This window comes from Chelonoidis abingdonii, chromosome 2 (genome assembly GCF_003597395.2).
Source record: "Chelonoidis abingdonii isolate Lonesome George chromosome 2, CheloAbing_2.0, whole genome shotgun sequence".
NCBI lineage: Eukaryota > Metazoa > Chordata > Testudines > Testudinidae > Chelonoidis > Chelonoidis abingdonii.
The window spans coordinates 104223983-104242921 of NC_133770.1; the positions used below are offsets into that span (position 1 = coordinate 104223983).

At 39.4% G+C, this 18939-nt stretch overlaps 1 protein-coding gene across 1 annotated transcript in view; it reads left to right on the forward strand.

Moving 5' to 3' along the window:
- Window positions 1-18939, forward strand: part of CNTNAP2 (contactin associated protein 2) — a 2322964-nt gene that overhangs the window by 1628011 nt on the left and 676014 nt on the right. Inside the window, exons 17-18 of the mRNA XM_075062605.1 lie at window positions 2330-2548; window positions 4048-4284. Of these exons, the coding sequence (XP_074918706.1) occupies window positions 2330-2548; window positions 4048-4284 (456 nt within the window). The remainder of the gene's footprint in view (window positions 1-2329; window positions 2549-4047; window positions 4285-18939) is intronic.

An 18939-nucleotide genomic window follows, 5' to 3' on the forward strand; every position in this document is an offset into this window, starting at 1 on the left:
CCAGTGTTTGGCTCACTTTGGTCTCCCAAAAACTCTGGGGGACCCAAGACTCAGAGCCCTGAGTGTACCACAATAGGGAATACCCCCCCCTTGTCTTCCTCTTTACTTCCTCCCAGGCTTCCCCTCTATGGGTATCGGTCCAAATTTTTGGCTGGTGGCAGCACTATCAGATCCAAACTGGTAATTAAGCTTGGAGGTTTCATGCAGGCACCCACATTTTGAACTCTAAGGTTCAGAATTAGGAATTATGCTTATGATAGTGCCAGACACTGACTTCTGGCTGGTGGCAGCGTACCAAATTTAAGCTAGTAATTAAGCTTAAAAGTAATCATGCAGGTCCCCACTTCTTGAACTCTAAAGTTCAAAATGGGGAAAAAACTTTGACAATCTTTTTTTTTAAATGGCAGCTACCTTCACCCAGAAGACTGAGAGCAAATGAGTCTCTTTTAGAGACTCTTAAAATAGACTCAGTAACTGAATACTAGATAGAGTTTCACAAAGGCACCCACTGGCAATGTCAAAAATGCCATCAGGTGGCTGAGATTGAAATGTATACTCTGCTTAGCAGTTCTTACTCTTATAGCCTTGCAGACAGCTTGCTTTCGGGAAGCAATTAAGGAGTTGGAGACAGACAGTGTGCAGAGATATGAAATGTTTTTTGTCAGAGCAGCCACAGTGGAGACAAAGCCACTCACTCTTCAAGGCAGGCTGCAATGCTTCCTGTATGCTAATAACTATACAGATTTGGTTCTAGTTTCTAATTTGCCCTACCCTTATATCCCAAACACCCAGAAGCTTGAAGACTTCACCACATCAGAGTAAAACATTTTTACTAAACTCTGTAGCCAAGTCCTGAGCAAACAAAGGCAAACTGGTTGAGCTGAAGGGCCATGAGAGGTGGTCACTTCAAAAGTGAAATAGTCTTGCAGGTAGCTGAGAATGGTGGATGTTTCACTACCTAAACCCCTGTATAATTCTCCTTCTAAACTTCTTTCTTTCCATAAAAGAGAGGGGAAAGCAAAAAATAAATAAGATTTTTGCAGCAAATTTTGTTTAAAAAAGCATTCATGATTATGAAAAATGCTTATTCATATATCATCTTTTTGGGGATGTGGTACAAACACAAAAATGGCTACAATTTGCTTCAGCCTTGAAAAAAGCACCATGAAAATATATTAGCCTGGGCACAAAAAGTATTTGTTCTCCTTTTAGTAGGCTGATAGGTAATAATGATATTTTACTAGCCCGTCAAAAGCAATTTTCCTGTGTGGATGAGTAAAGTTTTGCAAGACAGGCTGGAACATGAGAGGCACAACTATATAAGATCCCTTTACAGCCCTATGGTGCATAAGAATTCTCTTTAAAAAGATGACACATCTGCCAGAAGTTGCTTTCCATGGATTCTTTTATACCTAAAAAAAAAAAAGAAATAGACTGAAAACCCAGTTGTCTTTACATCTAGGTTAAATCCTCCTTTGTGAATACTATCAGTAGCAATCCATTTTCTAATAATTCTTTGAACTTGTTTTCTGCCATTATATAATCATTTTACAGCCAAAAGGGTGCCTAGATGAATCATAGCAGGTAGTTTGAAATCATGTTTCTCATCAAAAGTGATCTATTCCTCATTAATCACTTTGCCCTCCTTAGTAAAAAATGTCAGTCATGTGCTTTGCTGAGCAACACCAGATGGAAAAGTCCTGCAAAGTATAGTATAAATTTATAAAGTCTCTGTACATTTTTTGACCAGCCAATATAATTTAATCTGCCTAAGAATTCTGTAGGGTCATTTTAAAAAATTCTGGCCATCATTCATTATTGCCATCTATAAATATATATTAGATCTAGTTGAAAATTTGCCATCAAAACTTTTTTCCATGGAAAATTAGGCTTTCAGCTAAACAATTTTTTGTGGAAACTGTCTTTTTTACTTGGAAAACTGAAACCCAGAAACAGCTTTTTTTTTTTTTGATGAAAAGTTTGACTTTCCTGCTGAAAATGTCAACACAAACTATTTTTTCCTGTATGTACAAATTTTCTATCAAAAAAAGAACTATTTTTCAACCGGTTCTAATATTTGTGCAGTAATTTTGGTGGAACCCTGTTAATTTTCTGTAGAACCAGATTTATTTAATTTCTGTTAAATTCCATAGGAATTTTCTATAATGGCCTCCTGAGAAGTGCTAAGCACCATCAGCTTCTACTGAAGTCAGGAGTCTGAATGCAGTTAGGATTTTACAGGATGGGTCCCAAGGTGCTGTCCTGTGTAATAAGTATAAACAATCATACTTTGAACCTCTGATGGATGTTCTCCCCTCTGGTATTTCAGCTGCTATTGAAGTGTCCTTTTCGTTTGATGTTGGAAACGGCCCAGTGGAGATCATTGTCAGATCCCCCAACCCACTCAATGATGACCAATGGCATCGAGTCATCGCTGAGAGGAATGTCAAGCAGGCCAGTCTGCGGGTGGACCAGCTGCCACAGGAGATCCGGAAAGCACCAACGGAAGGCCACACACGATTGGAACTGTATAGCCAGTTATATGTTGGTAAGTAGCAGAAGAAATAACAGGCCCCAAAGGTCAGTTCTCCATTCCAGCGACATCACATTGGTGTCAGTTACGGTAGTATATCAGGCTTCTTTCCAGAAGCACTTAGTGATAGTAGGGTACAAAATGAAAAGCAATATAGGTTATGGAAGGAAGGTGACCCAATTCAGAGAAACAAGTACTGCTCTGATACCCTATTATCATTTCTCCTTTCTTATTTGTAGCTCAAGCCTCAGGCAGGCAACCAGGCTTTGTCTAGATATTTTTTTCCAAAGGATCTCCCACCCAGCTATTCAGCCAGGAACTGAAAGAGCCTGGGAACACCATGCATGGAAGGAAATTTGTAATAGTACTGTTTAACTGGCGTCTCTCTGATATGAATAGCGTCTCCACCTTACCTAGATTTGATCTCCCCTCCCCCATTTACTGTATTCATCCTCCAGTCTGACACTCCATCACCCCACCTTTTGCTTGTGAATTTTAATAGCCAGTTATATTGTACCATATAACAAAGACACGTTTCACTGCTTGCCTACCCCCTTTCAAATGTTGCTAGCCTTCACTGCATTTTCGATACTGAAAGGCTGCTATTCCAGCAACACTCGTGCTTCTTTAGCTTTTGGGGCTCCACAGTGCAGACATGGTGAGTGCTGTTAGGTAGGACCAGGTTTGCGTGAAATGATGAGCAAAGAAGCACTTTCCTACCTCTCTATATGTTTGGCAACAAGACAAGAAAAAAAAATTCTTTACCTCGTTTCCTTACATCTTAGCTCCGCAACAGAAGTAAATTAAAATGATGTACAGAACTTTCAGAACCTTGGTAAATATGATACTGTCAGTGGAATGGAAACAGCCATGTGTGTCCCTGTTGTACAGTCATTATTCACAAGTTCAGTCTCTTCTTTAACATTTTTGGCATTGCTAAAGATGATCTGAAATAAAAAGTCTGTTGCTGAGTAAATTGAACTATAAATAGGGTTGGCAGAATTCAATTTTTATTTTCTTATAATTTCAACAGATCATGTTTATTTTAATCATTTTTTCAGATTTTTATCTATTTAAATTTTCACAGTTGTGGGCAGTTATGGGGAGGGTCAGAATAAGGGGGCATTCAGACAATAATTAGGCAATAGACATTGAGATTCAAAAATGTCTGTCCTACCTGGTACATTACAAACCTTTAGAAGTGTTCGTTGTTTGACTGTATTACAAAAATTGAATGTCTGTGATTGCACTAGATTTTCTCTCTGAATCACAACCATGGTCAACTCTACTAGTGCCATAAATCTGAATTGCCCAGTAGCATATTGAAGGAAGTTAAGGTTGAACTTAGACCTAAACTACTGAGTTCTAACACTGGCTCTCTGTTAGCAACTTGCCATGGGTGCTTGGGAAAGGCACTTATGCCCACGTTTTCAGATTTGATTGCTCTTCTTTGGGCATGTAAATCTATATCTAAACAACTAAGTAAGATTCATTATTTTTGCATTATCTCTCAGGTGCCGCAGGAGGCCAGAGAGGATTTCTGGGTTGCATTCGCTCTTTAAGAATGAATGGGGTGACTCTGGACTTGGAAGAGAGAGCAAAGGTCACACTGGGGGTGAAACCTGGCTGCTCTGGCCATTGCACCAGCTATGGAATGTACTGTGAGAACGGAGGTAAATGTGTCGAGAAATACAATGGCTACTCCTGTGACTGTTCCAAAACTGCATATGATGGACCATTTTGCATAAAAGGTAAAAGTCTAAATGTGGTAGTCAAACCAACTAAGCAAAACAGAATTATAAATAAATTGTTCAAATGTCATGTGCATCCCTTAATATTCCTGACAAACCTATCACATTCACAGGGATCTGTTCTACCACTTATATATATGGTTACTGCACATCTCCCATTAGTGGCAATGAGCATTTCCTATTTAAATTCAATAACATGGAAGAAAAGAACTTCAGTATTGTCTGTATTCTTCCCAGCAGGGTCAGGTGTTATCCTGAGCTGCTGAGTAATAAATTCCTGTCAACACAGATAATGTTTATTAATTCAAACAAAAGCTGAACTTTTCTAATACTCAGGGTGATTTAGGTACAGGATATTAGTTGTAACTGTTACAGATCAAGGGGCCAGTGTTTGAATACAATCTTTCTCAAATTTTTGGTTGTTCAGGCCCAGGAGTTTGGTTGAAGTTCCTCTGGGTTAGAGATTGAGTGTCCTGGGTTAAGGGGAGGTTCATAGTTACAGTAAAGTAGTAGGGCATTTTGATTGGGCATAATGACTAGTAAAGCACAGACGATATATCCATTTCAACCATTTGAAATGGCCAAGATACTAATTAAATCTTGAAAACCAAGGTTTATAATGAATCACTTTTATCAGAGGAATTTCCATTATGTTGACATACCTACCAACCATTTAAAAAAAACCCAAAAAGTCCAAAACACTGCAGGAAAATTGGGGATGACACTCCTAGTTGTTTTTTTTTATATTTGTTTGTGTATTTTGATTGGAAATGATAACGGCAAAACTAAATAGTATTGGGAAATGTAGTTGAATGCATTTTTAAAATTTGACAGGCATCCATTTGTATACATAACGTTTCGTGAATATTCCTATATTATTTTGCAACCCACTGCTGAAGATTTGATCACATTTGCCTGAGGTGCTAATCTCTCTGAACAGCCCTCTTTCACTATGTGTGTCTTATAAATATCTAAAATCATCCAATCTGTTGCCTTTCCTAATTCTTTCTAGAAGCTGCCTCATGTGGTGCCAAGTCTGTGATTTCAGCTGAGATCATTTATTCATTACTCTTCTCAATGGTTTTTGTGATTCTAAGGAACCTTTGGTCTCATAAATTGTCTATCGCAGTGTTCTGCCTTTCAGTTACCCACCTTACCAGCAATCCTGCAGGCAAATCTATTCACCAGTCATCAAACTGCCCTTGGGCAGTTCATCACATCTTTAAGGGATAACTACTATCCTGTGGCTTTCAGTTTCCCAACTCCTTCACAACTACTCTTTTCTTCTTTTTTAAGTCAGGCCTCAGGCATTAGACTTTGTGCTTTCTATTCTCCTTCTCTTCCAGTTATGAGATTATAGCAGAAAAGGCCAGCCCAAGGATTTCTGTATGCACTCCCTGGTTATGGGTTGAATTCCCTCCTCCCCCATGCTTTAGCCCACATCTATCCTCACTTTATTCTATCAGATACAACAAATCCTGCATTGTGGCAGGGGTTAGACTAGATGGCCCTTGCAGTCCCCTTCTAGCCCTATGGTTCTATGATTCTATCATATTGTTACCAATTTTTTTAATCCAGCGGGTAACCAAAATGCAGGATCTTGTGTGTTGTTTCCAGTAAGAGGAGAAATTGATGATGGAGTCAAATGTTTCTTTCAGTGTATAAAGTACAGTTTCCCTGAACAAAGCAGGAATCAAACAGCAGGAGACCATTTCTTTGCTGACAGCTTCAACCCTCTTTCAGCCAACACTTAGCCCAAAATCTCTTTTCAAGGGTATGTCTGGACTGTGCAGTGAGCTCAGGTGCCTGGTATCTGGATCTGAGCACATGGGTTAACATTCCCACAACAAAGTGCTACCCCCATTACCATGTCCTCACTGTTTCTTCATTTGTCCATGTGTGGCTGGCAGCATATTCCATAGCTCTGTAGCTGGGATGCTCCAGGATTCTATCCCAATCAGTTCTGAGTGGCAGTATGTAGTTAGAACTAATCTAGTACAGAGACAGACTAATCCCTAGAGGGTGTCCCTTTGAGACAAAACGGAGGCAATTTTAACAGTGTCAGTCTTTTAAAGATCATATGTATTGACTCAGAAAATAGTCACTGTCACATTCCAGTGAACTTAATTTTTAGATGTATTCTTTTTCCAAAACTTGTTAAATTTTTTTTCTGTTTCTTTTAGGGATGAGCCAAGCACAGATTTGACTGAAAATCAGCCCAAAGCTTCAGTCAAAACTAGATCTAAACAAAACATTTTCTTCCTGACTTTAAACACAACATAAAATAGAAATACCATAAGTTATACATTGCCCGTTACAATGGGGTTCCCTCCATTCTTGGTGTGTCCATATGCACTACCGTAACAAAAGCAAGAATAACAGTTGTTATTGTTTTTACTATGGTATTTCTGATCTGACCAAAACCATGGAGTATTTGAAATAATATTTTACGTTTATACGCCTCTTTGGATGTCAAATTTTATTTTTAAAAGTTAGTAGGTAATATGTTTTCTATTTTATAGACGAAGGAATTAAGAAATACAAAGTTTAAGGGTCAATTTAAGGGCCTCTGATTTTAGGTGCCTCAGCTTATGAATGTCCAATTTTAAATATCTAAGGCCTAATTTTCAGAGCTACCACAGTTCCCAGTTAATTCAGTTAGAGTTATACATGCTCAGAACCTCAGAAAATCAAGCTTTGGGTATCCAAAGGTAGGCACTCAAAATAAAAGCAATTTTTTGAAAATGTAGGCTTAAATGATTTGCTCAAGGTACACGGTGAATGAGTCACTGAAAAAGTTGGGAATAAAACTCAGAACTCCAGATTCTCAGTTCCCTGCTCTAGACACAGGATCTGGTTTAAGGAAATTTCCAGCAACCTTTATAGATCAACCTAGTTCCAATTAGCTGCAGGTTTTGTAACTTGATCATCACCAATTTCCTTTTCTGTTAGTGCTGAAATCTGTCTTATCTGTGTGGAAAATCAGGAATCTGTTCCCTCCAAACATAATTCAATGTTTTTGACCTCATGATGGTTCTTCATAAAAGCAACCAGGTGGCATCAAAAGCAAACAGTTAAAGGATAATGTAGACACAAAACAGGTAGCTTTGGAAATTCCCCATGAGCAAGAGAACAGTAAAAATCCTGAAGCAATGCTGAAAATAAGGTCTCTAAAACACTTGTTTCAGCCCATTGAGTTCTACGTTATAAATTTAACTTGCTGAATGCCTTGTAAATCCAGGAAAACACTGGTACATCTTTTAAATGTTCCCAAATTCTCGAGGTTTTCAAGTAAACTGGCTTCTACATATATTTCTAATGACACCTCATGGAGTTTTCTACCATATGCTGCTTTTCCATGAAATAGAACTTGTTTGTCACTGGATGCTAAGAGAAAACACAGAAATAGTACATAACACTGAAATGAGGTTTTGGCAGATTTATTGAATGTATTGTGTAATCTTTCCTGGAGTGTAGTAGTGGCTTTTTTATACCTAGCAGTTATTCAAACATATCTCACTACTGTCAAAATATTATACCTAAGTAACATTTTAAATATAGCTGGTTGAAAATATCAACATATGGAATTTTCACTACATTTTTCATAAACATTTTGAATTTTGACCTCCCCCCTAAAAAAAGAGATGAAATAGTCATGAAAATTTTCATGAAAAGTACATCCCTTTGGTCAAGCAGCTCTTATTTTTAATGCTAGGGCTATTTTGAATATCGCTGGTTTCAGAGTAGCAGCCATGTTAGTCTGTATCTGCAAAAAGAACAGGAGTACTTGTGGCACCTTAGAGACGAACAAATTTATTTGAGCATGAAAGCTTATGCTCAAATAAATTTGTTCGTCTCTAAGGTGCCACAAGTACTCCTGTTTTTTTTTAATATAACTGTATCACTTTTGCTTTTAAGTACATGTGTAGCTGAATCTTGTGATCTTTTGCTTAATTATTTTTTGCACAGATAAGCAAGTGACAATTGTATAAGTATTTTATAAATGACTTAACAGTCATATCATGGCCTGATGTACCTTGCTGCTGTCAAAAAGCACCAGTTACACATTGTGATATGTTTTCTTTTTATAATATGAGAGTGGCTTTTATTGTACTGGCCATACAGACTGTAGCGACTGACAGCACTGGCTAAAGCTAGATTTATGGTTGTGCAAGGAAATGTGCTATTTTCCTCTGCTATATCAATCTTTGCTCTCACTTGGTCAGAGACCAACAGTCATGGTTCCTTATCACATGATTTTGTTATAAGTGCAAATGGGATTTAGGATGAGAAAACCAAGCTCATTTTCTCTTGTAACCTAAGCCTGGATTTGAGGTCAGTTCTCTAGAGATAACATGGTTAATGGTGCACGACTTACTTATTTAAGGCTAGATTCTGCTACCCTTACACTGAGAACAACATCTTGTTCAAGTAGCCCCCTGACTTGACATTGCATAGTGCCTTTCTCCTCAAGTAGTCCCACTGAAATACTGAGGATCAAGCAACTATACAGCATAAGTAAATGTTGGCAGAACCTTGCCCTCATAGCTTTTAAACTATGATAACAAACTTCTTTATAGTATGTATGATAGATCTGGTCAGGCTCCCCCAGTCAGCAGCTCACCAGATTGCTGTGAGGGGACCTAGACACTAGATCCTGGGTGTTTTAAGCCTCTGGAGTCTGAACACAGCCCAGGTGCTGTCACTATCTTGGGGTCCCTAAACACACTCTCGGAGTAGATCTTCTATCTGTCACCCCTTCCCAAGAGCATGCAGCACAGCACCCTGGAAATAATTTTGACACTTCTGGCTTCCCTTGTAACTTAAACATGTCTCCCAGAACGCCACCCAAAGGTGTGAGTCCTCTGGTTTACCTCTTCAAAGGGCCACATGGCAAGTGTAGCATACAACACAGACATAACATACAGAAATCTAACACATTACTGCTCTTTATTTAATCACATGAGAAATACACAGATCTATACAAAAACAAATAAACCCTAAACTCATTTCCCTGATTTAGTCTCCTCACCACTCCAGAGCATTCTGTGGGGTGGGGTTAGGGTCCTCTGTAGGATCCAGGATCCTTCCCCTGCAGCTGCATGACTTCTCTTCCTAAACTTGAAGCTTTTCTCCTTAGGTGAGCTTACTTCCTCTGTCCCCTTCCCTTCTTTTGACCAAATTTCCTCTGCATGTCTCTGTCTTTCCTCTGTGAGTCCAAACCCCTGACTCTTCCCCTTGTTTGGAAATTTTCCATTCTGCCAGTGCCAGCCCCTTGCAGAGAGAAGGTGGAAAGAACAGTTTTCTCCTAGGATGCAATTACTTTTTTGTGCTCCCCAGGTAAGACCTATTCAGGTGCTGATAGTTCTTTCACGATTGTCCTTGGTCTAGCAGAGACATGCTTTCTGGCTTGTAAGTCAGGGTGATTACACAGACCCAGAGGCATTCCATGATACAACAATTTTATAATAATATCAATCAGAAGTCATAAGACAGATCCCCAAAACCATGACAGTATGTTTTTCAACATCTGCTGTGGGTCCTACCCCCTCTTGCATGCCAGGTTTTTCAGTTTGGCTGTACCTGGGGAATGGTAACAGAAGGAGTGATATGAAAAGTCTAAGCAAATCAAGTGCATTGACATAGAAGGTCAGCATACATTGGTTTATAACTCGCAAACGCTTCTCAGGGTAAGTACAGGCCATGCACTGTGGGGGAGATATTTATTGAGGAAATTCATGCTTAGAATTATTGATTGATGACTGGTAAGAAATTGCATTGTCTCCAATCTGATCAGTGGCAGTTCACACATCTGATTGACATTTCAGGTGCCTGAATATTACCGTCCCCTTACAAGGACAAAGCTGTCAGACTGCCGTTTGCCATCTATTTTTATTTTGTTGTTGGTTTTTGTGGGTCTGTAATCAGCTCCATTTGTTCTTTAGCTGATCTGAAAAAGATTGTTACAAGGAGCAGCCAAAATGAGTCTGCAATCCTACAGATTGCTTTCTGACCTTATTCCGTCCTTCGCTTCAGAACCCTTTTCTTCACAGTGGTCCTCCCATCACCATAACAGCATTTCTGAGAGTTGGATTTGTTTGAGCTCAATTTTTGTATTTATAACTGGTGTATCTTTAAAACAACTGAGGGCAAAATCCTAGAATCAGTATGTAGCATAAGTGTCTGTGTCATGCTCTAGAGATCTTCCAAGTGGCCAACTGGAGGAAAAAATTCTTCCCCTGGGCATTGAAATGGGAGGGACCCGGGAGAGAGGTGGAGATTGCCCAGCACTACAATCATTTCCCATTCCAGGCAGTCCTATGACCTGTGTTACACAGGAGGTCAGATTAGAACAGAACAATGGTCCCTTCTGACTTTATAACCTATTTAACTGGCAGTGGAACCACTCCACAGCTGATGCCTTAGCTCACATGCATCCATGTATGTTGGAAGTGTAAATTCAATCCTATCCTTTTCTGTGCACAGTTGCCTAATATGCATGCATAAATGTGGGATTTAAGGACACAGTGGGTGCACACAGATGTATAGTACAAAAGTCCTTTCCTTCCTGTGGGTTAGCCTTTATATTTAAGTAGAGTCCAAAAGCAGGACTGCACTTACAACATTAAAAGGTTTTTCTGAACCAGATTTGCTGTCTCTCCCTGCAGCTCTTTCTGATGCCAAGAGGAACTCAGCCTTTTATAGCACTGGGTTGGTGCTAACACGATGGTCTGGCTGTTAGGCTGAGTCAGCAAAGTAGCTCTTCATCTTCTGACAGAATTCTACAGTCTGACACTTGGTCAGATCCAAATTCTGCCCCATTTACGCACATGTAACCTCATTTACTTAAAAATGCCTGAATGTTTTTGCTGTAAATACATTTTTTAAAGTAAGTGACATTTTAGTTCTTATTATTCATTGAACTGAAGACGTTGTGCGCTAAAATAAATACTGTATCTATTATATTCAGTATGGCCTTGGTCTTTCAACCATAACTGTATAAAGACTTTTCTTTGAATTATGAATCCTGGGCCTTGATCATGCAAATCTGGGCAGATGTCTGCCCACATAAATCAGATAGTAGGGTCCAGTTGGTTTGTACAGAAAGGTAACTAATAATGCATACATATTCACTAAACAGATATATTTGTGAAAAATATTATACATTCTGAGAAAAGGTTCTAAACAAGTATATCTCTGTTTGTCCTGCATGTACTCTCTTATTGAGCATACAGTATATCGGGGTAGGCAACCTATGGCATGCGTGCCGATGGCAGCATGCGAGCTGATTTTCAGTGGCACTCACACTGCCCAGGTCCTGGCCACTGGTTCGGGGGGCTCTGCATTTTAATTTAAATTTAAATGAAGCTTCTTAAGCATTTTAAAGACCTTCTTTACTTTACATACAACAATAGTTTAGTTATATATTATAGACTTATAGAAAGAGACCTTCTAAAAATGTTAAGATGTATTACTGGCATGCGAAACCTTAAATTAGAGTGAATAAATGAAGACTCGGCACACCACTTCTGAAAGGTTGCCAACCCCTGCAGTATATGCTCCTTTGAAAATTACATTTCTCTAAAAGTCATAGCATTTCTTTATTGGAAAAATGTTTTATTTGATTTTTAATCCAAAAAAATCATCTCCCCTTCCCCACTCATGTTACTCAAAGAGATATTTCAACCAGAGTACAAACCAAAGTAGTGGGATAAAGCTTTCCTGTCTACCATGAGTCATAATATATTTCTAATAAAGAGCAAAGATTTATTAATCCATATATAGAAAACAAATAAATAAGGGATAACTTCAAAAATCCTGACAGTTGTGAGTCAGAAAGCATGATAAACTTTCAACTTCTCTGTCAGGCAATTACAATAGGACTGCCCTGGTGCTAGTATCCAATGAATTCAGTTTTTTTACTGGAGATTAATGGAGGAACTACAGCAAGCTTTTTAGCTGCTGTGGATAAGGATCCATATGAAGGCAGAGCAAATCCAAACTTCTCACACTGGGTTCCTGTATGCTATATCCATATGATATAATTTTATAGCCCCCATTACCTAGCATCCAAGCATCTCACAATCTCTTAGTTTGTATTTTGTCCTCTGAACACCCCTGTGAGGTAAGGAAATATTATTAGCCCCATTTTACAGGTGGGGAACTGAGGCAGAGACTAAGGGTTTGTCTTCACTGCAACAGTTAACTCAAGTTAGTACGCTGGAGTTACTACTGCACTCAAGCAAGCCTAGTTCAAAGAAGAGCAGCCACACTGCAAAACAGCACTATAGTTACACAGAGCGATATGATTAGCAGCACAGAGTGATTCAATTAGCTACTGCTGAGTAGTTGTAACGAGAGCTGTTGCATCCTCACTGCACCACTAGCTCAAACATCGGCATCACTCAAGCCTCGACCCACCCCCTCTGATAAGCCAGCTAGCTTGAGCTTAACACACTGCGTAACTCGAACTAGAAGTTTTTTGTGAGTAGACAGGAGTCAAGCTGGGGTAACGCTAGAGTTTATAACTGGAACTAACTGTGCTGTGAAGAGACATTCTTTGTGACTTGGCCATAGTCACACTGGAAGCTTATGGCAGAGCAGAGAATTAAACCCAGGTCTTTCAAGCCTCGTTCTAGAACCCTAACCACTGGGCCATCATCCCATGGAGACTGCAGAAAGCAACTGCAAATATTTTTGGAATTGCTCTTGCAACACTGGAAAACATCCCCTGATGTTACTTCTGGGAGCATCTCCACATAGACCTACTGGTACTCACAGGAACATGCAAAAAACATTTTCTTCTGGCACAGTTCTTCTGATGTATATTTTATACAGCTTTCTTCTTTGCCTGTCTTTTTTTCCCTGCTACTTGGGATATTTTCATATAAATAAACAGCGGGAAGCTCCACTCCACTTGGATGCAGTGAAGGGTGCAAACTCCATGATCCTGGGCCAACCAGACTCAGGGCTGGTGTACACTATGGGGAGAAATCAATCTAAGATACCCAACTTCAGCTACGTGAATAACGTAGCTGAAGTCGAAGTATCTTAGATCCAATTAGCTACCATCCTCATGGCATGGGATCGATGTCCGCGGCTCCCCATGTAGACTCCGCTACCACCGTTTGGGTTGGTGGAGTTCCGGGATCAATAGGAGCTCGTTCGGGGATCGATATATCACATCTAGATGAGATGCGATGTATCGATCCCCAAGAAATCAATTGCTACCCTCCGATACGGCGGGTAGTGAAGAGTAGCCTCAGCATACGTTAGAGCTTCTAAGGAGCAGGTCTAATTTATTCCCCAGTGTAATGTCCCTCAGTGGCTGCAGCACAACACCTGCCAGCCTTCCTCTGGCATACCCCCTTTCCGCTATGCATAGTGAGGTAGAATCAAAGTTCTGAACTGTTTTGGTGCATTTGTGCAAAATGGAATTCTAATTATAGAAACCCTTCACTTATAGTGTGGAATAAAATGACTTCATCAGGAGCCTGATCCAAAGCCCTTTGAATCAATGAGAATCTTACTATAGATTTCAATGGGCTTTGGCCAGGTTGTATAAAAGGCATCATTGCATGTTATTTTTCTGATGTTGCCTTCTCTGCCTTGAGCACTGATACATATATCGGAGACAGAAATAGACGTTTAATGAGTTTGTATTGTTAACTGGAATAAATAATTGCTGTATTTCTCCAGTTGACTCCACCACCAGAATGCTCAGAAATGTACAGTGATGACAGCTAAAGAACACGCCTTGGGAAATGTTCTAGAAAACGCTTTAAATCCCCACTTCTTGTCTGCACAAACTAAACATACAGTGGGACTGAGAGCAGAATAAACCCTAAGTACACCGAGCAGTTAAATGAAAATCAGTACAGTCTTCAAAAGTCTCAGTGCAATGTCTCTCCCAAATCAAGAAAAGCAATGAGACGCTTACCTTTACTATCCTCTGGCCAGCAGGTGTCTCAACAGTCTAGGGCCAGGCTACTCTATCGCACTACATTGGCACACATGCACAATGCGCCACTGTAGCCTGTCTGGTGAAGATGCAGTATGCCAACGGGAGAGTGCTTTTCCATCACCATAGTTACTCCATTCCCTCAAGAGGTAGAAGCTATGTCGGCAGGAGAGTTGTGGACACTGATTTAAGTTGATGTAACTTACGTTGCTCAGGAGGGTGTCGTTTTCACACTCTCAAGTGAGATAAGTTATATCAACTTAAGTAGTAGTGTAGACCTGCCCTACAGTCTTTGTGACCACGGACTGGCAGGAGTTGCAATTTCTGGTGCTGTCTAGGACTTCTGGTAGTACGGGCCATTCCTGGCATACTTCTTATAAGTAGTTCATACTCTGTACTGATGGAGAGGGGATAGAGTTGAGAAACATAAAAAAGATGATGATAGAAAGAGGCTTTATTAGGTCACTTAACAGTCTGTGTGCGAGCCACAACCACAAGGCTTTGAGATGTCTTTGGTGTATGCCCTTGCTTGGTGACATTGTCATGAGATATCTCAATCAAAATCCAATCAAGTAAAAACAAGGGACTGAATATCTAATAATTGGCAGGCAATGTGAAAGAATAATTATACTTATGTACCTGTGGGCAGGAAAAAGCTTGCAGCCTCAGCACTAGGCATGGCTTCCAGCTATAAGCCTATATTTCAGCTGAGGTTTCTGACGTAAAGAGACAAACATCCATTGTTGCTGCAATTTTTCATGTGTCCTTCTGTGGTCCAGCTAGCATAATGTTCATCATCATGATGTAGTCCCACAACCATTGTAAAGACCTGCCCCAGTAGATGTCAGTGGAGTTTTGGCATTGACTTCCATGGGGCTAGGATTTCACCCCAATGCACAGTCACCAGAAATGAGTCCCTTAACAACATAGATCTTGATGCTTATCAGCAGAAACTATGAGGCTTTATTAAGACACAGTAAGCCCACAGAAGTAACCAGAATTCTTTTGGATAGGGGAAAGAGATCACAACCCAGTTTGGAACTCGTTTGGAAGTCTATCAGATGACAAGTATCAGACAGTGCTCTCCTGTCTTAGTGCTAGTGCAATAGAGATATCCTGTCTTTAAGTGCACTGCATCTAAGTAACTATATTAAAATGGCATTGTTTACTCAACAGATCTGCTTCTTGTATACATGCAGAGTCCTATCTGCTTATCTGAGTGTTACAATAAGTTTACTCACTTTTTTGCCTCCTGTTAACAGCACAGAGCCAACTCAGCTCTTGCAAAAGGATCTGGGTCCTGTAGCTATTTTGTGCATCACTGACAGCATTGAGTATGAAGTTCTGTTCTCAACACCTGACCTGTGACAACCCATTGATGCCAATGGCCTTTTACAGTTGTCATTAAGATCACAATCTGAAGATGGTCAGGTTGCTGGTATAACTGAGGGTAACATTTGGCCTGTGGAATCTTAATTACTTGTGATGATGCATGAGAAGAAAGAAGTCGTCAGTGGAGTTTCACTAATGTAAAACCAGCAGGAGAGAAGAATCAGTCTACAACATTAGGCTGGAAAGCTCATAACAACTTGCTTCCTTTTGAGATTTGTGGTAATTCCTGACTGTGGTCCAGGTGGAAATAGCACAAGAACAGCTTTTATCAAAATTTTCAACACCTCTGGCCCTGATTGGAACTGGATTGTGCCAAGATGAAAATAATCGAATGAGAGTGAGGGTAGGGAGTTGGTGGAACTATTTTGAACCTCAAAATAAGTTTGTTGGTTCTAAATCTATCTGTGTTTTGTATGTAGGTTTTGTTTCATCCCTTTTTTAAATGTCAGAGTAGATTTTCAAAATGTATATGGTTCATATTGAGAGTATACTTCTGCCTTGGTAAAATTGCTTCTGTTGTTTCACAAATCCTATCTAGTGCTTTTCCAAGCAGCTAATCCAAACTTCTTTTATTTATGTTTTTGCTATGACTGTCAACAGAGCATGACTGCACTGCATATTGGTTTGAAAATATGTGCCGCTAGCCAAAGAAAACTGATCTGTTAGTGCCATGATCTCTTCCTTGAAGCTTTTGTCTTGAAAGGACAGTGTAAACAGTAACCCTTTACCATGTTTTATCTCCTCCGTCTCTGCTTTTCAGATATCTCATCTAAAATGTTCCAAAAGAGGGCAACAGTGGGTATATGGAATCTCGTCTACACCTCATCAACAAGGAGTTGTCTTTTATGTTAATCACTATTTTTCCTAAATAAAAAATGTCATTCCTTGTTTAGGTGCAGATTCAGGAAAATATCCATTCAGTCAATAGTGCTTTACACTCATTCTTAAATGTTTTCCTGAATCAGGGACTTAGATGCCTCCTGTTTAAAAAACCCCTCAAGGTGATCAGTGTTTGGTGTCCTCCCAGTAGAAAATGTCCTTACTGATCAGCAATCAGCATTTCAAAGTCATAACTGAGTACAATTTAGAAAAAATGATCTGCCTCTGGATTATGATATTTTAACAGAAAAGTAATGGGCCCACTCCTACAAAATGCTGAGCACCCTCATCTACCTTCGTAGTCAGTCAGTACATGCCTACTAAGCAAAGCCCTTAAGGATGGATATTTAGTTGTGTGCTTAAATCCTATTGACTTTTGCATGTTTTTAAATGCTTTGCTGAACTGGAACCTGAGCTCAGGGCACTAAGCACCTTGAAGGATCAAGCCCAAAATGTAAATTGCTAATTAAGTCCTGATCTGTCCAGAGTAAACTGTGTCCCTAAGATTCTTAAAGGCAAATGTGAGGCAGATTTTAAGATATGCTGCAATATATGGTACATTTATAATTATTCAGCTATTCTGGTAATTATTTGTGTGTCCTTACCTGAAGTTAGTTTCAAGAACATTCCATTTATTTTGCAGGTTTAGGCTGTAATACAGGCAAGTTTAGTGACCTGAATGAAATGTCTCAGAAATGTCACATGAACCATGAAAGATTTTTTTTCTTTGTTTGTTTTTTGCATGCTGGTTCAGCCCACATCAGCAAGAAGGTGGGCAGGGGAGAGCTGGTACTCCCAGCCAGGGAGCCCCATTGTGCTAGGCACTGGGCAGAGATGTAGTAAAAGACTATCCCTGCCCCAAAAAGCTTGCTGGCTAAAAGATAATACATAACAAGCAGGTAAGGCAAACAGACTGGGAGGGAAAAGGAAAAAACAATAATTTTACAGACGAGCTGTGTGCATAGTTAATAGATGTAACAAGCCAAACAAGAGCAGTAATATTGGCTCACCACCTGCCTAGCAATATGTTTTTTTCTATGAGAAATGAGTCATAAGGATGGATGTCAAGGATAATAAGGTAGCAGCCATGTGGGTTTTTGCAGGGAGCTTTAAATTGACACCAGGGTAAGTGAGAGCAGACTTTCACCCTATACATACATGTATCATGTCATTCATCACTGAAAAACAACTACACATGCAAGCAGCCTTTCTCATCAGCAGCTCTAGACAATGATGTAACACAGAACTATCATACAGTCGTTTATTAACATTCACATAAGTTGCTATTTTGGGGCAAATCCTACAGACATTTACTACTGTACATAGTACTTAATACTATAAGCAGTCCCACTATTTTCAATGCTACTAACTCACAGGAGTAAGCACTGAACTTGATGATAGGTGTTTGCACAATAGTCCTCTTAATTATTCATCCAAAACAAGTATAAAAATTGGATCTAGCGAAACACAAAGATTTTAAAGGAAATTGCCTTTTCCATAACTATTTGGAGGTGATTTAAAATTTCTCCTAAGAAATGACAGCTATAAATCTATCACGGTGGCTCTACATCATTTCCAATACTGTCAGATCACAGCTTGGACAATTGTTTTATGTGGCTGCAGTGTCATTTCTAAATATTATATTTCAATTCTTGGGAACTTGTTATAAGGTACCAGGAAGACAGATCTTTTCTAGTGCTTAGCAAGACACTGGAAAGGGGCATCAATGAAATATCTGGTAATGTAACCTCTTTCTTACATCTTCGCTTCCTTGCCTTTAGCTAAGGGCACATTCCTACCCTCCAGTACCAGGCATACATTACTGCACATCTTGTAAAATCAGCATTTGATTGCACCTCTGTTTTGCTACTAATATATGCTTATAACTGTGCAAAGGACATTGAGATACTTCAAATATGGAAGGAGCTATTTAAAATGAAATTCTATTTAAATAGTATAGCATATTGACATTTTAGCAGTTTCAGTGGTAATCTGCCTGTTCATATGAAGCATATATTTATAAATAGTATATAAAGGGTTAATAAATTGTAGCTGTTTTAATAAATGGTTTTCAACTCATATTGTTATAGAGTTCAATAGTCAATAAGGTTGCTGATAACCTTGGCTCATAGCCATATTTAACACATATTACTAATGTCTATAACATACTTATAATATCTATTACCTTCATAAACTATTTATACATGGTCCTGTGATAGATTTGTTCTGAGTCAGGAGCAGACTCAGCATGCTGTCATCAAATCCCCACCAATATAGGTTAATTGAGACCTAATTGGAAGGTCAATCAACTGAGTAGAGCTACAGCTGAAGGACTAATTAGAGGGAGAGGAAACCTCAGGAGGTGGATGCATATAAATTGAGAAGAGTGGAGTGGAGTGGAGTGCCAGAGGCTTGCAGGATGT